This window comes from Thalassophryne amazonica, chromosome 10, assembly GCF_902500255.1.
Source record: "Thalassophryne amazonica chromosome 10, fThaAma1.1, whole genome shotgun sequence".
Classification (NCBI taxonomy): domain Eukaryota; kingdom Metazoa; phylum Chordata; class Actinopteri; order Batrachoidiformes; family Batrachoididae; genus Thalassophryne; species Thalassophryne amazonica.
Genome location: NC_047112.1, coordinates 105503747 through 105530361, shown reverse-complemented (window position 1 = coordinate 105530361; position 26615 = coordinate 105503747). Strand labels below are relative to the sequence as shown.

At 42.2% G+C, this 26615-nt stretch overlaps 1 protein-coding gene across 1 annotated transcript in view; it reads right to left on the bottom strand.

Moving 5' to 3' along the window:
- sned1 (sushi, nidogen and EGF-like domains 1) overlaps positions 1-26615 on the bottom strand; it is a 289365-nt gene that overhangs the window by 152343 nt on the left and 110407 nt on the right. The window contains exons 12-15 of the mRNA XM_034179234.1: positions 15644-15826; positions 15471-15518; positions 11524-11616; positions 11252-11386 (exon numbers count right to left, since the gene is read on the bottom strand). Of these exons, the coding sequence (XP_034035125.1) occupies positions 11252-11386; positions 11524-11616; positions 15471-15518; positions 15644-15826 (459 nt within the window). The remainder of the gene's footprint in view (positions 1-11251; positions 11387-11523; positions 11617-15470; positions 15519-15643; positions 15827-26615) is intronic.

Sequence of the window (26615 nt, the reverse complement as noted above, 5' to 3'; positions counted from 1 at the left end):
TTGGCGAAAAAGTTTCTGGATAGTCTGAGAGATGAAGAAAGTAGACAGGAGTACAAGGAGATGTGGCGTAAGGCAAAAAGAGAAGTGGCAGAAGCTAAGGAAAAGGCATAATGCGAGCAAGAAGCTGAATAGTGAATAAGGAAAATGGACCTATACCGATTGGCCGGACAAGGGACAGAGCTGGAAAGGATGTACAGCAGGTTAGGGTGGTAAAAGATGCACATGAGAACATGCTGACAAGCAAGGAGAGTGTGTTGAGAAGGTGGAGGGAATATTTGAGGAATGATGAATGAAGAAAATGAGAGAGAAAAGGCTGTATGATGTAAAGCAGGATGAAGAGTGGAAAACAGTTGGTCCAGATGACATTCCGGGGGAGGCATGGAAATGTCTAGGGAAGATGCAGTGTAGTGAGAGGATGCCTGAAGATTGGGGACTGGATTAGGCTGGTTCCTATTTTTAAGAACCAGGTGATGTGCAGAGCTGTTGTAACTACAAAGGTGGTCAACCACAGCACAAAGTTATGGAAAGAGTAGTAGAAGCTAGGCCTAGAACACAGGTGAAGATCTGTGAGCAGTAATATGGTTTTATGCCGAGAAAGAGCACTACGATGCAATGTTTGCCCTGAGAATACTGCAGAAGTACAGAGAATGCCCAGAAGGAGTTAATTCTGTGTTTGGGATTAGAGAAGCTTATGAACAGGGTGCCAAGAGAAGACACTGTGGTATTGTTTGAGAAGTCTGGAGTGGCAGAGAAGTATGTGAGGGTAGTGCAGGACATGTACAAGGATAGTGTGACAACAGTGAGCTGTGCAGTAGGAATGACAGCGCTCATTTAAGGTGGCGATAGGATTTACACCAAGGATCAGCTCTGAGTCTTTTCTGTTCACAATGGTGATGGACAGGTTGACAGATGAGATCAGACAGAAATCTCCATGGACTATGATGTTTGCAGATGACGTTATGATCTGTACTAAGAGTAGAAAGCAGGTTGAGTTTGGCCTGGAGAGGTGGAGATATGCTCTGAAGAGAAGGGGAATGAAAATCAGTTGGAGCAAGACTGAGTACATGTGTGTGTGAATGAGAGGGAGCCCAGTGAAATAGTGTGGTAACAAGGCGTAGAAGTGGTGACAGCGGATGAGCCACCAAGACACCCAGACAACCCAGGAGAAGTTATAGGCTTCTCTGGCTGTGACTGGAGAAATTGTGCATAGTGCATGTTTGCATTTTGTATCCCCAGTTATACAGCCTCATGATGAAGTGGTAGAGGAAGATTTTCTTTAACCAAACCATCAAATCCTGCTCGATACCACTTCAACATGAAGGAGAATTTTCATAAAAAAAAGACTTAAAAAGTTCAGCTACAATTTTGCCAGAAGGTACATCTGAGATGCAAGCCAAGATTTGATGTTTTGGTGAAAGAAAATCCTCCTCTATACGACTGTAGGCACTGTAGCACCTTCGTAGATTTCTCCTGCACATCTGCAGTACTTTTCCAGTTGTCCAAAAAACATTCACCTCCATCCAGTGCCTGTCTCATCCCCTTCCTTAATTTCACACAACAGTCCTCCTTCATCTTCCACCATCTGATCCTTTGTTGATCCTCTTTCTCTTTCTTGTTCCGATGCTGTCTAGCTACACTCTCCCTGCAACCACATTAGAGTCACAAATTTATTTTGGAATTGCATCTCCTACAAAGAATATAGTTCACCTGTGTAACCTTCCTCTACTCTTGTATGTCACTCTATGCTCTTCTTTTCTTAAAGTAAGTATTCACTACATCCATTTCCCAACCTTTTTGCAAATCTGCTACCATTTGCCCTTTCACCATCCTCTCCTTGATATCATTACTTCCTCATCACCTCTGCTCTTGCTGATTTTTAAATTTCTTTTAGCCTTTTTATTATTTGTATCATTTGCACTCTGGGCCTCACAGAGTACTGCAGTTCCATTCCTGTGTATGTCCGGTACCTATGGCATTGACAATAAAGCTGAATTTAATGTTGACTTTTGACTTTCTGTTCCCTCTCCAAGAACCATCACCTTATCGTGGTGGAGAGCTTTGTGTGCTGCTATGAACCTGAGAGCTGTGTTGTCTGGAGACTTTGTGCTCCTGGTAGGGTCTCCCATGGCAAATTGGTCTCAGGCGAGAGATCACACTAAGAATGGTTCATAAGACACCATGACAAAACAAGACAGAGGAAATGTGACCCGACCTGGAGGAAGCCCAGGGCCCCCACCTGGAGCCAGGCCTGGCTGTAGGGCCCGTCAGAGAGCGTCATCACATAACTGGTGACTTTTCTATTGAACAGGTCTTCTTAAGTCTACATTTCTTTGATTGTTTAAATTTTGGACTATCCAAATTATGGGCAAAAAACATCATTGTCAACTGTTTAAAAGAGGGCAAAATGCAATTCTGCACCAAGAAGGGTTTTCTGAACGAAAGATAGCTGAGAACCTTTCAGCAGACCTGCTTTACACTGTGCAATCGAAAAATACAAGAACAATGAAAGTTATGGTGACAAACACCATTCTGGGAGACCTCGCAAACCACCCCAAGGGAGGGCCACATTGTTCGAAGGTCAGTAATCAGGTCACCAAGTAGTTCCTGCAAGAAGATTCGAGCCAATCTGCTAAATCATGGCATTGAAGTCAGCATCAGCACCATTTCACGTCATTTGAGCCAAGAATTCAGATTAAAATCATATAAACCTGCTGCCAAGCTGAGGGACACAGACCATGAAAAAGAAAAGGACTTATGTCTGCAAAGAAACACAAAGATTGGACAGTAGAAGATTGGGCTAAAGTCCTATTTTCTGATGAATCGCTGCTGCAGCAGTTTGTTGTCCAAAAGGCGACATGTGCGAAGACCAGTAGGACAAAGGTTCAAGGAAAGGTACAGAATATCTACCATGAAACACCCTCCAAGTCAAATGATCTGGGGTGCAATGAGCAAAAAAACAGCTGGACTTCATTTTCTTGACCTAGGCACCACAATGAATGGACCCAGGTACACAACGCTGCCAGAAGAGAAATTAAAACTTCACATGGAAGTGCATCAGAATGAAATTTTCATGCATGACGGTGCATCTTGCCACAGATCTAAGATCGCTTCAGACTTCCTCAGAAAAAAATGAGGTGCATACATTGGAATGGCCAGGCAACAGCCCGGATCTTAATCCTATAGAATCTTTGGACCTGCATGAAAGATAAAGCTGCAGAAAAGCAGCCAGCTAATGCTGGAGCATCGAGGACAGCAATTAAGGAGGTTTGGACGAAGGAAATGACTCCAGAATATTGTGCTTCCCTGATAGACAGCATGCCTCGTCGCATCCAAGCCGTGATCCAAAGCAAAGGTGGACACACTAAATACTAAAGGAATGGACCATTTTCACTCCATACGAAAGAAAGCTGTACAGCTCATAGTGAATTTCAATACAAAATGATTTCCAAAATAATTTTGTTTGCTGTAAGAATATATTGGTCCAATTTTGTGGGGGAAACTCCAGTTTGCATGGGTGGCATTAAACTTTTGCAAATGACTGTACCTTTTGAATGTCCACCCTGTGGGCTCACCACCCGCACGGGGAACCGATGGTGTCGGGTGTGCTGTCCCATGGGGGGCAGTGAAAGTCAAGGGCCTCGGCAGACCAGACCCGGGTGGCAGGGGCTAGCTCTGGGGGTGTGGAACATCACCTCGTTGTGGGGGAAGGAGAAAGGTGGAGTGACACCAGTTAGATCTGGTGGGCCTCACCTCCACGCACAGCCTCAGCTCCGGAACCACTCTCCTTGACAGAGGTTGGACCTTATTCTTCTCTGGAGTTGCCCAGGGTGTGGGGATACTGACAAGTCCCCAGCTGAGCACTGCTACGTTGGAGTTTACCCCTGTAGGTGGGAGGGTCACCTCCCTGCACCTTCAGGTGGTGGGGGGAAAACTCTGAATGTTGTGTGTGCCTATGCACTGAACAGCAGTTGGGGGTATTCAGCCTTCTTGGTGTCGCTGAATGCAGTCCTGTATGGGGCTCCGGTGGGGGACTCAATTGTTCTGCTGGGGGACTTCAATGCATACGTGGGCAATGACAGAGACACCTGGAAAGGCATGATTGGGAGGAACACGCTCCATGATCTAAAACCTGAATGGTCGTTTGTTATTGGACTTCTGTGCTAGTCACAGACTGTCCATAAAGAACACCATGTTCGAACATAAGGATGCTCATAAGTGTACCCTAGGCTGAAAATCGATGATCAATTTTGTGATTGTATCATCTGTTCTGAGGTCGCATGTTATGGACACTGGGGTGAAGAGAGGGCAGAGCTGTCAAATGATCACCACCTGGTATTGAGTTAGATCAGAGGATGAGGAGGACTTTGGACAGACCTGGTAAGCCCAAACGGGTAGTGCGGATGAACTAGGAATGTCTGGAGGAGCCCACTGTGTAACAGATCTTCAACTCACACCTCCGGCAGAGCTTTTCTAGCATCCCTGTGGAGGTTGGGGGGCATTAAACCAGAATGGGCAATGTTAAAAGCTTTCATTGCTGAAGCTGCAGCAGGGAGCTCTGGCCTGAAGGTCTTAGGTGCCTCAAGTGGCGGCAACCCTCGAACAACATTGGTGGACACCGGTGGTCAGGGAAGCCGACCGACTGAAGAAGGAGTCCTTCCGGGATATGTATCTTGGAGGACTCTGGAGGCAGTTGCAAGGTACTGACAAGCCCGAAGGGCAGCAGCCTCTGCTGTGGGGGAGGCAAAGCAGCGGGGTGTGGGAGGGGTTCGGAGCAACCATAGAGAAGGACTTTCGGTCGGCACCAAGGTGCGGATCGTGAGGCACCTCAGGAGGGGAAAACGGGAACCATCCAAGCTGTCCAAAGTAGGGATGGGACTCTGTTGACCTCAACTGAGGATGTAGTCTGGTACTGGAAGGAACATTTTGAGGAACTCCTGTGTCAGACTGGAGCGCCCTCTATAGTAGGGGCAGAGCTGGCAGCTGATGGAGGATTTTCATCAATTTCTCTGGTAGAAGTCACTAAGGTAGTCAAACAACTCCACAGTGGCAAGGCCCTGGGGGTTGATGAGATCCGTCCAGAAATGCTGAAGGGTCTGGGTGTGGAGGGATTGTCTTGGATGAGATGTCTCTTCAATATTGTGTTGAGGTCTGGGACAGTGCCTAAAGAGTGGCAAATTGGGGTGGTGGTCCCCATATTTAAAAAGGGGGACCAGAGAGTGAACAATGCGGGTTCTGTCCTGGTTGTAGAACAACCGACCAGCTCTTCACTCTCACAAGGATCCTGGAGGGTGCATGGGAGTATGCCCATCCAGTCTACATGTGTTTTGTGGACTCGGAGAAGGCGTATGATCGGGTACTCCGGGAGATACTGTGGGAGGTGCTGTGGGATATGGAGTGAGGGGTTCCCTTCTCGGGGCCATCCAATCTCTGTACTCTGAAAGCCCGAGCTGTGTTCAGGTGCTCTGCAGTAAGTTGGACTCGTTCTTGTGGGGGATGGCCTCTGCCAGGACTGCGCCTTGTCATCAATCCTGTTTGTGATATTCATAGACAGGATATGGAGGCGTAGTCGGGCGGAGGAGGGTTTCCAGTTTGGTGGGCTCAGGGTCTCATCACTGCTTTTTGCAGATGATGTGGTTCTGTTGGCTTCATTGCCCGGTGACCTCCAACACTCACTGGATCGGTTCGCAGCCGAGTGTGAAGCAGCTGGGATGAGGATCAGCACCTCTAAATCTGAGGCCTTGGTTCTCAGCAGGAAACCGATGGATTGCCTAGTCCGGGTAGGGAATACGGTCTTGCCCCAAGTGAAGGAGATCAAGTACCTCGGGGTCTTGTTCACAGTGAGGGGACAATGGAGCGTGAGACTGGCCGGGGAATCGGCGCAGCAGGGGCGGTGTTGCATTTGCTCTACCGTGCTGTTGTGACGAAAAGGGAGCTGAGCCAAAAGGCGAAGCTCTCGATCTACTGGTCAATCTTTGTTCCTACTCTCACCTATGGTCATGAGGGTTGGGTCATGACCGAAAGAACTAGATCACGGGTACAATGGGCTTCCTTAGGAGGGTGGCTGGTGTCTCCCTTAGAGATAGGGTGAGAAGTTCGGTCATCCGTGGGGGGCTCGGAGTAGAGCTACTGCTCCTTCGCGTTGAAAGGAGCCAGCTGAGGTGGTTCAGGCATCTGGTTAGGATGCCTCCTGGGCACCTTCCTCGAGAGATGTTCCAGGCACATCTACTTGGGAGGAGACCCTGGGGAAGACCCAGGACTAGGTGGAGGGATTATATCTCCCCACTGACCTGGGAACACCTCAGGATCCCCAGTCAGAGGTGGTCAATGTGGCACGGGACAGGGAAGTCTGGGGTCCCCTGCTAGAGCTGTTAGCCCCTGCAACCTGATCTTTGATAAGCGGTTAAATATGAGGAATGTGGACTTTCCGTTCATCAACATGCCATTGAAGTCTGCTTCAATTACCACTCTTTCATGATTGAGTACACTCTCCACCACCTCATTCAACTCCCTCAAGAAATCTTTTCTTCTTCATCTTACAACCTACATGCGGGGCATATGCACTCATAACATTCATCATCAACCCTTCAATTTCCAACTTTGCACTCATCACCCTGTCAGACATAACCTCCAACACACTCTTAATTAAGGGTGCCACATGCCATACATGTACCAGAGTATCCTAGGTCAAAGGTCGATGATTGATTTTGTAATCATGTCATCAGACCTGTGACTGTGTGTCTTGGACACTTGGGTGAAGAGACGGGCAGAGCTGTCAACCAATCACCACCTGGTCATGAGGAAAGTCCAGATGATGGGGTAAGCCACCGAGCCGACCTGGAAGACCTAAATGTGCGGTGAGGGTTTTCTGGAAACATTTAGTGGAAGAGCCTGTCCAGGTGGCCTTCAACTCACACCCCCAAAGAAACTTCTCCAGGGAAGTCAGGGACACAGAAGCAGGATGGTCCATGTTCAAGGCCTCCTATTAGCTGCTTTGAGCTGTGCCAGAAGGTTGTTAGTGCTTTTGTGGCGGCAAACCAAGAACCCCCTGGTGGTAAAGGACTCCTTCAGGCTGAGATGGAGGCCTTTCACGTCTGTTTGGCACAGAGGTCTCCAGAATCAGTGGACAGGTTCCGGCAGGCCAGGACGACTGCACCCTGAATGGTGGCTGAGGCAAAAGTCGGTGACTGTGGGCGATTTCTGGACTTTGTTGAGTTCATATGGAATGACCCATATTAAGTTTGATTGAATTGATTTGTGAGCTGCCCAGGGAAGTTTAACTATCTCAAATATTTTTTCAAGTAACATAAGACATCGAGGCAGCATGGTGGCTTAGTGGTTAGCAGTGTGGCCTCACCAGCAAGAAGGTAATGGGAACGATTCCTATCCGTGGCCTTTCTGTGTGAAGTTTGCATGTTCTCACCCGTGTTTACGTGGGTTCCCTCCAGGTGCTCCGGCTTCCTCCCACATCCAAAGACATGCACGTTAGGTGAATGGAAAGTTTAAATTGTTCGCCAGGTCTGTGTGTTGCACATATGAATGTGTTTGTCTGTCTATATGTGGCCTAACGACAGACTGGTGTCCTGTCCAGGAGTGTACCCCGCCTCACATCCAATGACTGCTGGGATAGGTTCCAGCCGCCCCTGTGACCCTTAATTGGAGTAAGCAGCTATGGAAAACGGATGGATGGATGGATGGATGGATGTATGGATGGGATACTATCCAATAAGTCACGCATTCATTGGTCTGACTACATGTAATTAGTGATATCTCCACTTGTCCTCCACTTGACTTATTTGAAATAAAATCTCAAGTGCTCAGTGTCCGAGACAGAGCAAGACTGAGTAAAAAGACTGAGACCTTCAAAATGTGACTTTAACACAGGTCTCAAAATCAAAACCATTCTCAAACACTACGAGACTGCAAGTAACACCAATAATTAATTAAAAACTTCCCTTTTTAATACAGTAATGTTCAGAATAATAGTAGTGCTATGTGACTAAAAAGATTAATCCAGGTTTTGAGTATATTTCTTATTGTTACATGGCAAACAAGGTACCAGTAGATTCAGTAGATTCTCAAAAATCCAACAAGACCAAGGACTCATGATATGCACACTCTTAAGGCTATGAAATTGGGCTATTAGTAAAAAAAAAAGTAGAAAAGGGGGTGTTCACAATAATAGTAGCATCTGCTGTTGACACTACAACTCAAAACCTATTATGTTCAAACTGCTTTTTTTAGCAATCCCCGTGAATCATAACTAGTATTTAGTTGTATAACCACAGTTTTTCATGATTTCTTCACACCCGCGAGGCATTAATTTAGTTGGTTTGGAACCAAGATTTTGCTCGTTTACTAGTGTGCTTGGGGTCATTGTCTTGTTGAAACACCCATTCAAGGGCATGTCCTCTTCAGCATAAGGCAACATGACCTCTTCAAGTATTCTGACATATCCAAACTGATCCATGATACCTGGTATGCGATATATAGGCCCAACACCATAGTAGGAGAAACATGCCCATATCATGATGCTTGCACCACCATGCTTCACTGTCTTCACTGTGAACTGTGGCTTGAATTCAGAGTTTGGGGTCATCTCACAAACTGTCTGCGGCCCTTGGACCCAAAAAGAACAATTTTACTCTCATCGTCCACAAAATATTCCTCCATTTCTCTTAGAGGCCAGTTGATGTGTTCTTTGGCAAATTGTAACCTCTTCTGCACATGTCTTTTATTTAACAGAGGGACTTTGCGGGGGATTCTTGCAAATAAATTAGCTTCACACAGGCGTCTTCTAACTGTCACAGCCAGGGGCATGCTGGGAACATTTTTCAGCCCGGGAGTTTCATATCAAACCCGCCCACAACCCACCAGCGCACAGAGATAATATAGTTTCTGCCTGTGGCATTTAAATCCAGCATTTATGTGCTTGACTGACTGTGAAAATGTGGGTGGCTTATAATAGAAAGAAAAAGGTTAGTTAGTTAAAACAGAACGGTATTGTAACTCACCAGTGCACCACCTGGGCTTACACTGTGCGATTTTGGCCCTTTTTACAGACGATTTTTCACCGTTGCGAGAATTTTTTGGATCGCAAGCCGAGTTTCAGCTTAATCGTGCGTCCTGCGTCGTGCAGTCTACATGGAGTAACAAGCTGCGTTTGATCTCACGACCACCTCCCGATGGGGATCATATGGTCGGATGAAAATCAAACCTGTTTCGTATTGGTCGGCCGTCGTGAATCGTGAGGGTTCCGCGCTGTTGAAGCAGCGCTACAAGCGTCTACGCGCTGATTACGTCGCGCACTGTGCATGTGCAAACACCGGAGAGAGGAAACAGTGATCTCATGTAAAGTCTTGTGTTTTTTTTAAATTGCGTTCCCTCGCAATAACCTAATATAATATTAAAGTTCATGCCTATCAGTGAGTGGAATCAGGTGGTGGGAGACTAAACGTATATGCGCGCGCGCACACACACACACACAACAGGATTTACGACAGATGAGGAAATAAGTTGCTACACCTTGCGCAACTGTAACACTCCGTATGAAATATAGTTTATTTATACAGCAGTGTAAGTACCAACATCTGTTATGAATGTTTATGTTTTCTTTTTTTACCGTCCTCTCATGAATCATGTTGCTGTCTGCTGTGTGTGCAAACGCGCGCGCATATACATTCAGTCTCCCCACCTGATTTCACTCACTGTGCACGCTGATAGGCATGAAATACATTTTTTTTTAAAAAAGAAACGCGATCCCGACGTGTGGTTTTTGAACATACAATGTGAACAGTCAGATCGCATCAGAGCATCGGGCCCTACAGTGTGAGACCATGAATCGTGCGCTCTGAACTTTTAAACCCTGCGGTTTTGTCGCACAGTTTGAGCTGGAGCCAAGTACAACGATTGAAAATATCGTACCGTATATACCCAGCCAACTCAGTGAAGTCTGTAAGTAGCTGGAAGAGGTGGTACTGTACTACAAATGTTGATACGGCTGACATCCTGGCATCAACAGGCATGTAGCCTGTTATGCCCGGCCCCATTTACGATTTTCCTCTTCGCTCTGTCTTCTTGAAAAAATATCTGTGAGCTTTGCACACTTGGCAGCATCTTCCTCCAAAGCTTTTCTTTTTCTTAATCTAGCTTTTTCAGCTCCACCTGACCTTTTTCTGTCCATCTTTTCACTCACGGGCCACTCCTCTTATACTTGCTAGTAGCGCAAGTCCCATCTCAGCACACAGGGCTTGAATGGACTAAACTAACTGTAACAAATGCATAGGGGTGTTAAACGTGGAATGGTATGTCCCTACCTTAGGCTTTGGAAAAGATAACAGCGTTGCAAAAGAAGCAGTCTTAAGTTATTTTCTTGTGAATTTTCATGATTGTAAAACATTTATAACACTTAATGTCTTCTCTTTAAGATACAGCAGTCTTGCTGTGTAGCCTATTAGTGGTGGTCATATATGTATGCATATATTAACACCCCCTCACAACGGCCCCAGGTTGGACCAGCCCACCGGGAAAACTCCCGACTCTCCCGATTACCCAGCACGCGGTTGGTCACAGCACTTACAGGTAACTCCAGACTGTCTTTGATCATCCTGGAGCTGATCAATGGGTGAGCCTTTGCCATTCTGGTTATTCTTCTATCCATTTTGATGGTTGTTTTCCATTTTCTTCCACGCGTTTCTGTTTTTTTTTTTTGTCCATTTAAAGCATTGGAGGTCATTGTAGATGAGCAGCCTATAATTTTTTGCACCTGCGTATAAGTTTTTCCCTCTCCAATCAACTTTTTAATCAAACTACACTGTTCTTCTGAACAATGTCTTGAACGTCCCATTTTCCTCAGGCTTTCAAAGTGGGAAAGCATGTTCAACAGGTGCTGGCTTCATCCTTAATAGGGGACACCTGATTCACACCTGTTTGTTCCACAAAATTGACAAACTCACTGACTGAATGCCACACTACTATTATTGTGAACACCCCCTTTTCTACTTTTTTTTACTTTTTACTAATAGCCCAATTTCATAGCCTTAAGAGTGTGCATATCATGAATGCTTGGTCTTGTTGGATTTGTGAGAATCTACTGAATCTACTGGTACCTTGTTTCCCATGTAACAATAAGAAATATACTCAAAACCTGGATTAATCTTTTTAGTCACATAGCACTACTATTATTCTGAACACTACTGTAAATGTTGTTTTTCACTGTAGTAAGTGATGTTTGCTCCCTGTCTAAGGCTCTTACCATAAGAATAGAAGTCCTTATGATTGAGCTCTGCTGCTGCAGTCTGACAGGTACACAGGTAGGCTCCTCCATATTCCAAACACGGCCATCCATCAGGGCACGGCCGGCTGTTACTGCATGGCGTCTGGGTTACCTCTGAGGACACAAATATTGAAAAACAGATCCATAACCTCAGAAGACCCGCTTTAAACAGCTGAAACTGCCTTCATCAAATAACTTTCTTAGACAACCCAAAGGCCAGGTAGAAGGACACAGTATTAAAATATACTCACCTAACTGACAGTAGAGTCCCGTGTAGCCCGAGGGGCATTCACACGTCCCATTGATGTCTACACAGACACCCCCATTCTGACAAAGACATGCCTCTGCACAGAATGAGAACAACACACTCAAAAAAGTATGGATAGGATTTCTATTAAGTCTTCAATAATGGCCAAAATGTAAACATAAGCAGAATGACTATATGGTCAGCATGCACACCATATGTTGTCTTTTGTCTGCTACACTGTAAACAATTACTGTCATTTCTCTTTCCTTAATCTTTCCAGCAAAGTTCACAGGAACAGAACATTAGCAGTCAGCATGCTGCACATCCGCTCCTTACAAATTGTAAGAATGTTTTTTATTTTCCTCTCCTTCCTAATTGCAGCAGCGGATCAAAGGAAGCGGCCATATCACAGCTAAATGTCTGCTCTTTGAAGTCGTGGCAGCTCAGTGGAGGCTCTTATTTTTCTGATGATATGGAGCATATTTTGTGACCTAAATGTATGGGCCTGAGGGCAATTAATGGACTGTTAATTCCCAAGAACCACTTTCATTGACCACCTGTGAGGCCTAAGCCTTTGATCTGAGAACCTGATTAGGCACAAGTGAGACCCAAGGCTTTCTCTTCCTTGGAAGATCATAGTCCCCCCCACAATGCCTTCCAAGTGAGCCAGGCAGGAAAGTATTTGAGAGATTGGAGACAACCTGCATAAACAATGATAGTTATTTCAGCTCAGTGGTAAGTAGGAGTGTGCACGGGCAGCAGCTCAATTACAACTAAAGAGACTGTGGTAAAAACATGAAACCATGCACAAACCATAATCACAGGGTGACCCTAACCTCACGTGGGAGTCTAAATTAGCTAGTTACTTATTTCTTTAAACATATTTACATAAAGTGTAATGCAGAATGATTTAATATAGTTGTAAGAAAGGAAGGTGTTAAGTATTAGGAAAGGGCATCACTTTGTATATAAACTGCCCTATGGCTATGCAGGCAGCAGCTGCACTGGAAAACACACCTATGATTGTGGTGCCATGGCCAATTTCCAGAAAGCAAGTAACCGTGCTGAAGTGTAAATATTTCAACATCTTTGTCTGAACAAATGACCTGAATACCAAACACCCACTTGACTCATAAACAGGCCTTCTTAAGTCTAGACAAAGACAAAACACTTCCTCTTGTTGGTTAGCTAATAAAATGTGCTATAAAACAATTATTTACAACATCAAGCCACTGATGTTCCCTGTGCGTCTGTAGTAAACGGGGCAGGACCATGTCAGTTTTAATAATTACAACAAAGCTTCATTGAAGACCTACCTCTTGCAGGGCAGAGGTCCAAAATCCTGTGGAATCTCACAGCTACTCCAGAACAACTTAAGAAAATGATACCCCACCCCACCCTGCCAAACTCGCTACTCATGATAGTAAAGCTACTGTGGTGAAATACCTAAATTAACATGGTCACCCTCTGTAGATGTAATTAATGATGTTTTAAGAACACACAAAAGTCCAGGTATACATCCCCTTGACATGTCAGACTACAATGATTTTCCTACATGCTGATCTTTATATGGTGTGGACCACTATCTGAAATTTCAATAAGGTCTAGCAAGTAGTTTAGGAAGCACTGCACTTAAGAGGTAAATATGTGATACATCAATTAAATCAATTAAACATAAAATTTCCAATTACCGTATTCTTAGAGTACAAGTCGCATATTTGTTTCTGTATGTTGGAACTCATTGGTGATACATGTTTCCCTGGTTTGAGTTTGAATGACAGCAACCCAGTATAGCGAATGCACACCACAGCATGGGCTGTTAATTAACATAAAGGCTTTAAAATTTCAAAATTAAGCAAGATGGACAAATAAATGAGCTTGAACAACATATTGGATGTTATTTGACACAGAAGAACACATGATGCAGACCCACAGTGTTGAAACACTACAATAAAAATGTGAGTCCATTCATATTTTTATCAGATCTGGTTATCTGGGGTTTTTGTGCATTGGTGTAGTGTACTTTTATTACTGGAGTTTCTCTTCCTTTAGTGCATTGATTCCTTGAAAATCCCTATATAAAGGTATTTTATATATATAAAATAGCCAAGTGGCCTCTGTATGCGTATTTTGGGTCAGGATGATGCTGTGAAGACAGAAGATTGTTAGGACAAACGTTTTTTGAGAAATTAGTGATTTTAGCTAACCAGTAAACAATGGATACTGTGCTGCAATATATCATGGGAGTTCAGGGTTTTAAATGTTGTTATTGTGATTCATGTTAGTTTAACAGTGTTATTAGCATTATTGATTTAGGTGTTTTTGTAGTTCAATTGGTTTAGCAGTTTAGTTTAGTATCATGTTGCTGTTACCATGACTGAGTTAAGTGCTATGTTGTGTGTGACAGTACCATGAGTGAAATGTGTATTGCGTTTGATGTCTTCTGCCACCGTTTCTGTGTTGAAAAATAGAAGTACCAGCTTGTGGCAGAATGTGGAAAAGACAAGAACCTCTCCGTGCGTGTGTGCGTATAACTTTGATCATGGGCAAACCAAAGATAGCTGCCATTTTCTGTTTGGTGTGCTTATGTATTTTGGGTCAAGGATGAATGCTGCCATAACAGAACATTGATTGGACTAATATTTATGGAGAAACTATGGCTATTAGCTAATGCTGCTAATTACATTATGGACTAATATGCCATTCCAGCAGGGGGCAGTAAATCATCTTGATATAAAAAGTGTGAGTGCGTGCGTACAAGAGTGCGATTGTGATTTTATTTAGTAAGTTCAGGCTGATCGGGAAGAGCAGGTGTTGTTCACACACGCATACCACATTCACTCATGCACTATATGCTATCTGTCTAACAAGAACAAAGTTCGTATATGTGTATATATGTATATAAATGTATATATGCCATCATTACCCTGTATAATGATGGAATATGCCAAGGTGGCATATGCCATCATTATACAGGGTAAAAATATAGTAAGTTCAATGTAAGTACATAATATAATTGTAAATACGTTAAAAAATACATGGATGACACAAGAAAGTGAAAACACTCATTTCTATTGTGGTCCATTTAAAATCAAATGACAAATGGAGGTAAAAATAAAATAATAATGATGATGATAATGATGATAATAATAATAGTGTGTGTATATGATAACAAGAACCTAAACAATTTATAAATACACAAAGATAATAAATTAACATAAAAAATGACATAATTAACAGGAAAAAAAAGGATTGAGTTCTTCTAAAAACTGTTGAGGTCTAAGGTTCTAAAAACATTCTGGACTCATACGCCATTCCAACTCATTATAGAAGCTTTGCATAATTTATTACCACTCTTGAAAAACTTCAGCTACCTATTTTATAAACACTACCCAATCTAGATCTTGTGGATCTCCACGGGCAACACACTCATTATTGTTATTATTGTTGTTATTATTATTATTATTGTTATCATGAAATGCATGATCTTTCTGTATATAAATCACAGTGGAGTATAAGACACAGGACCTCCAAAACTAGTAAAAAACTGACACATACTCTGGAAAATACGGTATCTCCTCTTGCTGACGTTGGACTGGAATTATTTTCCTTCATGCACATCACCCTATGGTGTTGTGTGAAGTTTCACTGAAATCCTTTGGAGCCCATCCCAGCAGTCAAAGGGCAAGAAGCGAGGTACACCATGGACAGGACACAGTCTATCACAGGGAAATGCTTCTACATACTCCTTCAGTTTATGTTTATGTTTGCAGTGGGCTCTTTGGTCAGAGTCACCCTGTAGATTCCCACACTGCTGTACATATTCATTAATCTGGTGCTGTTTGCAACCTTCCTCATCACACAATACTGTAAATGGTGAAAAAATGCAATACAACAAACAAACATTGTGTGAAAGTTTGTGAAATGTGGCTGATGTTGTATTCCATTTACCTGTTTGGTTTTTTGCCTCAGTTGAATTGACCTGTGGCTCCACAAACTCTGAACGGGGACAACAGAAGGAGTCTTAGCCATGACTTGAGCACATGATAATAAAGTAAAACAGGCATGTGCTTGCATTGTGATTTAGGATTTCTCCAAAGACAGGAGGAAACTGCTGGAGTCACCTGTTTCACACAGTGCTCCAGTGAAGGGAGCAGGACAAATACAGGTGAAGTTGGTCACTTGATGGATGCATTCTCCTCCATTCAGACAAGGCTGAGACTCACATTCATTAATATCTGGAGGATCAAAGAAGTACAACCAATTAAGCAGCTTGGACAATATAGCTTCACATTCAGGAACAGCAACTGGTTGTTGTGTAATAAGACATTGAGCTGGATTAAAGCGCTAAAGTTTCCTTCTGGTATCATTGAGCAGATGTCTGGTATTAACCTCGGCAGTTTCTGACCTTTTGTTTTTGCTCCTGTCACATTTACTCTCACTGTGGGCTCCATTTTCACTGCACCTGCAAGTAAGTCCTGTATAATCTTGGCTGGAGGTCGATAGACCTCAAACATGTCTTTTGTGCAGTATAACACAATTATAATGATGTAAATATAAAAGAAAAATGTATGGTCAACTTCTCTGATAATTTAAGCATTTACAAAATTTCAACACAATTACAAAAATTCTAAAAAGATGGAATCTACATATATGTACAACAATTTTGCAGCACTTGTGTGCACAATTGCTGTACTGCAGTGCTGTCTTCTCATATGAGTTTTCAGACATTGAGTGATAGTTCCATCGTTCTTGTCAAAGCTGCTTGTGGGGATCAAAATTGTTTGCATGTACTGAGTGACTTGAGACCAGTGCAGTGAATCTGCTGAAGGACCTCTTCCATGTCACATGATTGCTGTTTGCATAAGTAATACGGTGCATCCGGAAAGCATTCACAGCGCTTCATTTTTTTCCACATTTTGTGGAGCAAGCAGCACGGTGGCTTAGTGGTTAGCACTGCTGCCTCACAGCAAGAAGGTCATGGGTTCGTTTACCACCTGTAGCATTTCTGTGTGGAGTTTGCATGTTCTCCCTGTGTTTGCATGGGTTTCCTCTGGGTACTCCAGTTTCCACCCACATTTAAAGTTAAACAGGTTAGGTGAATTGGAAACTTTATAAGTGCCCAGATCTCCCTTGCAAAAGTGGTCTTGATCTCAATGGAACTAACCTGGTTAAATTTTAAAAATTAATATTACAGCGTGATTCCAAAACGGAGTAAATAAGGTTTTTCCTCAAAATTCTACATGATACCCCATAATGACAATGTGAAAAAGTAGGGTTTTTTTTAATTTTTGCAAATTTATTAAAAATAATAATAACAAACTAAGAACACTCGTACATAAGTATTCACAGCCTTTGTCATGAAGCTCAAAATTGAGTTCAGGTGCATTCTGTTTCCACTGATCCTTCTTGAGATGTTTCTACAGCTTAATTGTAGTCCACCTGGAGTAAATTCAGTTGATTGGATGTGATTTTGAAAAGCACACACCTGTCTACATATAAGGTCCCACAGCTCACAGCGCAGGTTGGAGCAAAACTAAGCATGAAGTCAAAGGAATTGTCTGTAGACCTCCAAGACATGATTGTATCAAGACACAAATCTGAGGAAGGGTACAGAAACATTTCTGCTGCTTTGAAGGTCCCAATGACCATAAATGGAAAAAGTTCGGATCCACCAGGACTCTTCCTAGCGCCCATCTAAACTAAGCGATTGGCAAAGAAGGGCCTTAGACAGGGAGGTGACAAAGAACCTGATGGTCACTCTGTCAGTGCTCCATTCCTCTGTGGAGAGAGGAGAACCTTCCAGAAGGGCAACCATCTCTGCAGCAGTCCACCAATCAGGCCTGTATGGTAGAGTGGCCAGACAGAAGCCACTCCTGAGTAAAAGAGCACATGGTAGCCTGCCTGGAGTTTCTCAAAAGGCACCTGAAGGATTCAGACCATGAGAAACAAAATTCTCTGGTCTGATGAGACAAAGATTGAAGGAGAAGGAAACCAGACACCATCCCTACAGTGAAGTGTGGTGGTGGCAGCATCATGCTGTGTGATGTTTTTCAGCGGCAGGAACTGGGAAACTAGTCAGGGTTGAAGGAAAGATTAATGCAGCAATGTACAGAGACATCCTGAATGAATGAATGAATGAATGAATGAATGAATGAAAACTGTTTATTTCGAACATTTGATACAACAACAATTACAAGATAGATCAGTAAAGACAACAACAAAAAAGTTCCTACTGTGTACCCAACATGTCCGAAAAGGAGTAGGGTGAAGCATCAGCTTATTTATCCCTACCCCTTCTTCCCACAACCAGTAATACCCTTTGCCACATACACATAGATTCCTACACCTAAACCGATATCAATATATATATATATATATATATACATATATATACACATACACATACATATATACATACACACATCAACATACATACACATATACATACACATATATACACATATACATATATACACATATACATACACAAACATAAATATACACCTACACATACCTACTTACATACAAAATACTATATATTACAAGCCGAAGCAAAAACAAAAAACACCCTAACCCTCATTACCCTTCCTCCTCCCTATACCCAGAAAAAAAACATATTTTTGTACCGCTGTTTGAACTGGTTCATGCTTGGACATTGCTTGAGCCCCACTCCCAATCTGTTCCACATCCTCACCCCACAGACAGAAATACAGAAACCTTTTAATGTTGTTCGTGCCCACTGATGCTTTAAATTAAATTTCCCCCTCAGACTGTAATCCCCTGATCTGTTAAAAAACATATTTTTAATATTTGCTGGAAGTAAATTGTTTATTGCTTTATACACAATTTGTACTGTTTGAAAATGAACCAAGTCTGTGAATTTTAAGAATTTGGATTGTAAAAATAGTGGATTTGTATGATCTCTATAGCCAGTATTATGAATAATTCTTATAGCTCTTTCTGCATTACTGATAGTGATTGTGTTGTACCTTTATAAGTATTACCCCATACCTCTGCACAGTACTGTAAATATGGTAAAACCAGTGAGCAGTAAAGAATGCGGAGTGAGTTGTGGTCCAGAATGTGTTTCGCTTTGTTTAGAACTGAAATGCTTCTTGACAGTTTACTTTGTATATGTTTTATATGAGTCTTCCAGTTTATCTTATCATCTATTATCACCCCCAGAAACTTATTTTCATGTACCCTTTCAATATCTACCCCCTCGACTTGTAACTGAACCTGCATGTCTGTATTACAATAGCCAAATAACATGTATTTTGTTTTACTTAAGTTTAATGATAATTTGTTTCTGTCAAACCATATTTTCAATTTTCCCATTTCTATACTGATCCTCCTCAGTAACTCCTGCAAATCCCCCCCTGAACAAAAATGCTTGTGTCATCTGCAAATAATACATTTTAATATTTTGGAAACATTGACAATATCATTTATATAAATTAGAAACAGTTTTGGACCCAATACTGACCCCTGTGGGACGCCACAAGCATTGTCCAAGCATGATGATGTATATTCCCCCAACTTCACAAACTGTTTTCTGTTACTTAAGTAGCTTCTCACCCAGTGCAACACCAACCCCCTAATCCCATACTGTTCAAGTTTATTGATTAATATGTCATGATTAATTGTATCAAAAGCCTTTTTAAGGTCTAAAATATTCCAACTGAATGTAATTTGTGGTCTATGGCGTTTGTAATCTCCTCAACTGATTCTATTAATGCAAGTGATGTTGAACTATGTGCTCTGAATCCATATTGACTATCAGTAAGTAATTTATGTTTATTTATGAATTTGTCTAATCTATTATTGAATAACTTTTCTAATAATTTGGAAAATTGTGGAAGCAAAGAAACAGGTCTATAATTTGTGAAGTGGTGTCTATCCCCAGTCTTATACAGCGGCACAACCTTAGCTATTTTCATTGATTGGGGAAATTTATTTTTCATACATCGTTTTGAAATTTTCACAGACTATTCATATCCTGATAGGCAAAAACTGAATTAATTTTCAAGGCCATAGGGTTTTGAGGTTTTAAATGTTATTGTGGTTCATGTTAGTTTAACAGTGTTGTTAGTGTTATTGATTTAGGGTTTTTTTTTTTAGCTCAGTTGGTTTAGTCAGTTAGTTTAGTAAGTGTCATGTTGCCGGTACCATGAGTGAAATGTGTACTGTGTTTAATGTCTTTCACCACTGTCTCTCTGCCTAAAAATAGAAGCATCTGCTTGTGGCAGAATGCAGAAAAGACAAGAACCTCTCCGTGCGTGTGTGTATATCTTCGATCATGGACAAACTGAGGACAGCTGACATTTGGCATTACCATTACCATGAGTGAAAAAGTATTGCTTTCGATGTCTTCCGCCACCTCTGTTTGTAAATGTGTAAAAATTAAAAGCATATGCTTGCAGCAGCCACCATCTCTGTTTGTGTGTATGTATAAATTAAAAGCACCTGCTTCCAGCAAAATGTAGGAAAAAACAAAAAGCTCTGCAGGTGTGTGACTGGGAACAGTGGACATTTGCTGCGCATTATGCTTCTGTATTTTGATAGTTTGAAAAACTATGGATATTTGCTAACGCTGCTAATTACATTCTGGAATAATATGCCATTCCAGCAGGGGGTGGTAAATCATCTTTATATTGCAAGAAAGTGAAAACACTTATCTCCAGTGTGGTCCATTTAAAATCAAATGACAAAATAGAAGTACTGTAGTAATAATAATAATAATAATAATACTGATAATGATAATAATAATAGTGTGTATATGATAACAAGAACCTAAACAATTTATAAATACATGAAGACAATAAATTAACATTTAAAAAATAACATAATTAACAGGAAATAAACGGGTTGAGTTTCTCTTCTAAACATTGTTGAGGTCTAAGGTTCTAAAAACATTCTGGACTCACACGCCATTCTAACTCATTATACCAGCTTTGCTTAATTTATTACCACCCTTGAAAAATGTCAGCTACTTATTTTATAAACACTACCCAATCTAAAGCCTGTGCCTCCCCACAGGCAACGAGCTAGTTTAATGTATATTAATCAAATGTTCCCTAATCACTGCCATATTTGACAGTGAGGTGCAGACTGGCACTCACTATCACCTGACAAATTTTCATCCGGATATGACTGTGGTTTTTGTCTTTTTGAATTTAATACAAGCAATACAGCGGCGCAAAGCTCACTTTATAGTAGATGAAGGCACAAACCGGAAATAGCACAAAAAATCTGCCCATTAGGGGAAAAAGCCACAAACTGGACAACACTGTCATAAAAAGCCACATACCAAAGGTAGATGAAGCCACAAACCGGAAATGACTGGTGAGATGCTGAAGAGCTTTGCTTGTTCATGTCCGCAACAAATACATATTATTGAAAAGCCCATTTGGTGTACATTTTGCATTTTATCTCAATCAAAAGTGCCTCAATCACTGTCATTCTTCTGTTATGGATTTACCTACACCACCAAAATTGGATGGAGGTTTCAATTTTAAGCCCATTTGCTTATCTTCCAGTTATCAGTCGGAAACCAAATGCCAAAACGCAAGGACAAATTGTGCATAGCAAAGATTACCATTGAAAATTAGCAATTGAAAAAGGTGAAAAAAAATGAAACCTGACAACATAACAAAAAACTTTGATTCACGTGCATGAACTAAAAACACTCCTGACAACCCACTTCTTGTGGAATTGGAAACTAGTGTTGGAGGAGGTTTGTGCTGTACGAGTGCGGTGCTCTAGTCACCAATTTAAGACTAGTTAGAGAATAGGTACTGTCCACTTTTGTCTGAGTTGGAGAAGGAATATATGTAAAAAATAGACATTCCATGTTTGACATTTGTGGTCACAAGACAAAAAAGGTCAACTTAAAAAAAAAAAAAACATTCAACATGAAGGAGGTGAGAAAACAAGCTGATTTTTTTTTTTTTTTTTTTTTTTTTGAGCAAATGTTTGTAAGATATGTACAATTATGTAGACAAATGTGTGCAGCCAGTACATTCTGAGTGCCGGTCCCAAGCACAGATAAATGAGGGTTTCGTCATGAAGGGCATCTGATGTAAAACAAGGCAACCCAACCATGCTGATGTTCTGTTAGACCTCAGTGTTGCTTTTGATACTGTTGACCATAAAATTTTATTACAGAGATTAGAGCATGCCATAGGTATTAAAGGCACTGCGCTGCGGTGGTTTGAATCATATTTGTCTAATAGATTACAATTTGTTCATGTAAATGGGGAATCTTCTTCACAGACTAAAGTTAATTATGGAGTTCCACAAGGTTCTGTGCTAGGACCAATTTATTCACTTTATACATGCTTCCCTTAGGCAGTATTATTAGACGGTATTGCTTAAATTTTCATTGTTACGCAGATGATACCCAGCTTTATCTATCCATGAAGCCAGAGGACACACACCAATTAGCTAAACTGCAGGATTGTCTTACAGACATAAAGACATGGATGACCTCTAATTTCCTGCTTTTAAACTCAGATAAAACTGAAGTTATTGTACTTGGCCCCACAAATCTTAGAAACATGGTGTCTAACCAGATCCTTACTCTGGATGGCATTACCCTGACCTCTAGTAATACTGTGAGAAATCTTGGAGTCATTTTGATCAGGATATGTCATTCAAAGCGCATATTAAACAAATATGTAGGACTGCTTTTTTGCATTTACGCAATATCTCTAAAATCAGAAAGGTCTTGTCTCAGAGTGATGCTGAAAAACTAATTCATGCATTTATTTCCTCTAGGCTGGACTATTGTAATTCATTATTATCAGGTTGTCCTAAAAGTTTCCTAAAAGCCTTCAGTTAATTCAAAATGCTGCAGCTAGAGTACTGACGGGGACTAGAAGGAGAGAGCATATCTCACCCATATTGGCCTCTCTTCATTGGCTTCCTGAATTCTAGAATAGAATTTCAAATTCTTCTTACTTATAAGGTTTTGAATAATCAGGTCCCATCTATCTTAGGGACCTCGTAGTACCATATCACCCCAATAGAGCGCTTCGCTCTCAGACTGCAGGCTTACTTGTAGTTCCTAGGGTTTGTAAGAGTAGAATGGGAGGCAGAGCTTTCAGCTTTCAGGCTCCTCTCCTGTGGAACCAGCTCCCAATTCAGATCAGGGAGACAGACACCCTCTCTACTTTTAAGATTAGGCTTAAAACTTTCCTTTTGCTAAAGCTTATAGTTAGGGCTGGATCAGGTGACCCTGAACCATCCCTTAGTTATGCTGCTATAGACGTAGACTGCTGGGGGTTCCCATGATGCACTTTCTTTCTCTTTTTGCTCTGTATGCACCACTCTGCATTTAATCATTAGTGATCGATCTCTGCTCCCTCCACAGCATGTCTTTTTCCTGGTTCTCTCCCTCAGCCCCAACCAGTCCCAGCAGAAGACTGCCCCTCCCTGAGCCTGGTTCTGCTGGAGGTTCTTCCTGTTAAAAGGGAGTTTTTCCTTCCCACTGTAGCCAAGTGCTTGCTCACAGGGGGTCGTTTTGACTGTTGGGGTTTTAATATTTGTATGGCCTTGCCTTGCAATATAAAGCGCCTTGGGGCAACTGTTTGTTGTGATTTGGCGCTATATAAAAAAAATTGATTGAATTGATTGATTGATGAGAAATTGAATTTCCATACCGGATCGGTTGAAACCCGACCAGCCAACACTGCTGTTGCCCATCAGGGTGCTGGTGGAAATTGGGCTACTGCTGGGTGAAGAAGAGGAGGAGGAAAACATGTCCACAGACAGTGGGAAAACAGGAAAAAGAACAGTGGAAGTGAGAGTGAGAATTTGAATGTTGGCAGTATGACTGGTAAAGGGAGAGCTGGCTGACATGACAGAGAGGAGAAAGGTCGACATTTTGTGTGTGCAAGAGACCAAGTGGAAGGGAAGTAGGAGCAGGAACATAGGCGGTGGGTTCAAGTTGTTGTATCATGGTGTGGATAGGAAGAGAAATGAGGCTGGGATCATTTTAAAGGAAGAGTATGTTAAGAGTGTGTTGGAGGTTAAGTGAGTGTCTGACAGAGTGGTGAGTGTGAAGTGGGAAATTGAAGGGATGATGATGAATATCATCAGTGCATATGCCCACAGATAGGTTGTGAGATGAGGAGAAAGAAGATTTCTGGAGTGTGTTAAATGAGGTGGTGGAGAGTGTACCATGAAAGAGTGGTGATAAGAGCAGACTTCAATGGGCATGTTGGCAAAGGGAACAGAGGTGATGAGGAAGTAAAGGACAGATGGTAGTTGATTTTGCAAAAAGGATGGAAGTGGTTGTAATGAATACCTACAGCACAGGGTGACGTAAAAATGGAAGAAGGTGCACACAGGTGGACTACATTATTTGTAGGAGATGCAAGCTAAAAGAAATTAGGTGGAGGCAGGATGTGTAGGATGATGGTTTCTATGATGACTTTATAGGTAAAGAAGAGTTAGACAGTCAGAGCTCAACAAAGGATCAGATGGTGTAAGGTGAAGGAGAAAGACTGTTGTGTGAAATTCAGTGAGCAGGGGCCTTGTGTACAAAGCGTGCGCACGCACAATCATGTGGCATACGTCTCTCTCCACGCTCATGTTCAGATGTATCAAAAATGAAATGACAGTGGAAATGTGCGATGTATGAAGCAAAAATCCTGGCTGGCGTACGCACGTTTCTACAGCTATTGTGCCACCTCCAACACGTACAGGTGATGCAGGGAACCACTAATAGTGTGAAAACAATAAGCCATCGGAGTGATGTGCACATCAGGTATGCCACACCACATGTTGCAAATATATGGATGAATATAAAAGCATGCGCAAAGTGGCTGCATTAGCGCTGTCAGAGGACCTTGTAAACGGTGCAATCCGACATGAGTAAGTATTCAGGGAATGCAACGATTTACCTGCAAATGATATAATTCATCATCAGATGACATCAATTATCAAGGTCACTGCTACTGGAGTTGTGCGCAGAACCACGGCAGGCCCAGAGTGCAATACGGTGGGGAGCCAGGGGTTGTCAGGCGTATCAGTGTGAGCCAGTCAACCTTGCCATGCCGAGCCATGCCAGCTGTGTGAAATAGTAAATGGTATACAGTGGTCCCTCGCTATATCGCGGTTCACCTTTCCCGGCCTCGCAGTTTCGCGGATTTTTTTTTGTGTGCAATTTTGCATGCTTCTTCTTTTTTTTTTAAACAGCGCATTGTGTTCTGTGTCCTCATCAGGTGGGCCGGTCGGCATCACCGCAATTGCTCTCACTGCCTCTGATGCGCTTACCAAATCTGCGGGCTCGGTAAACGCCGCCAAAATCTGGCAACAGGTGCAGAGACTACGCTCGCTGTTTTGATGCAGAGTGCTCCAGCAGCTCGCAAGGTTTAGAATTCTTGCGGAAAAATCCGCAGCGCTGCATGGTCTCGGTAACCGCAGCCGCAGAGCTCCGTGGCCACTGAGAGATCTTTTTAATGACTTGGCTTCTTTGCGGGTCCCGCATCCGTACTGCAACAGTAACACCGGAGGCAGTGAGCGAAAAAAGAGCACGTGCATTGTGTTCTGCGTGTGTTTGTTTATAAGAATCTTCACGCCCAGAAGAAAAAGAGCGCCAACAACTACCCATAACTGTGTTCTTCACTCGGAAAAAGACACTTGCACTGAGGTTTGACTCAGTGGAAAAGACGCGACAGTGGAGCGGTGCCAGGACACAGAGGTGCGGTCAGAGGAACTGTGAAATACTGGTCAGTCACTATTAATAATTTCTTATGTGTCCAACCTCGTAGGTTGATTGTTAAAATTAAATTCGTTAGTTCTAAAAGCCATCATAATTATTTATCGGAAAGCGTTCTATTTTTATTTGTCAAACAAATGTTTGGGCCTGAAAACAAGTTTCATTCTATAATACTTTTCTTATTTTTCTACTAAGGTTTGAACTTTGAGAGTGTTTACACAGGAGAGAAAAGTGAGAAAATGTTAATGCCTGTTTGAGAAAAGTGTATAAAGTGTGTGAGGGGTTTACAGCCTTAAAACATCTATATAATTGTAAAAATAACGCTGACTATCGTGGATTTCGCCTATCGCGGGCTATTTTTAGAACGTAACTCCGCGATAAACAGGGACCACTGCATAGCGCTTTCCTTCTGCATCAGACACTCAAAGTGCTTTACAATAATGCCTCACATTACCCTCACCCCGATGTGAGGGTGCTGCCATATAAGGCATACGAGGTGCTGACTACACACCGGGAGCAACTAGGGGATTAAGGACCTTGCCTTAGGGCCCTTAGTGATTTTCCTGTCAGGCTGGGATTTTAACCAAGGATCCTCTGGAGATCCCAACGCTTTAACCACTAGACCATCACCTCCCCTGTGTGAAACTCAATCACCCAAATGTTATCCAGGGACAACATTACACTGCATTTTGCAGTGAGAGCTTGTTTCTCTAATGTAATCGGAGCTATTGACTGCACACATATTGCTATAAAGTCATGATAAATTTGTTTTTGTTAATAGGAAACATTTTCATTCCATCAATGTTAAAATCATATGTGATGCGCAAATGTGCATCAGGCTAGAGGCTGGCAAGGCACGCGATGAAGGGCTGCATGGTGGTTAAATAGTTTATTCATCCAACTGTTACGAATGAAAACCAGCGCAGGCACATTTGGGCATGTGCGCATTCAAATATGTTTTATTATTCCTTTTTTTTTTTTTTTTGCTTGATGGTGAGCTGCAGAGCTTCTGAACAGACTTCCTGTGTTCAGTATTTGTCAATAAATGCATGTGTAAATTGTGAATGTCACACTGTCAGCGAAGGAGCGCCTCACCTTTTTAATGTCAGTGTGTGCACGCTGTTCTGCGTGTCAACCTCACACACACACTCCATAGCTCCCATGAACATTTTTCCAGTTTCTTGATTAATCCGTTTAACAACGTACCAAATAAACTCCCTGAGTATCTCCATGTGAGTTCCAGTCATCTATAGTATAATTTCTTTTCTGTGTTCATGTTGTCTGATATGACGGCGTGGGAAATCCCTGCTCAAAGGGCCTATTTACATGAAATAGCATATTTAAATGGGGTGTGGCCAGGGAGGAGT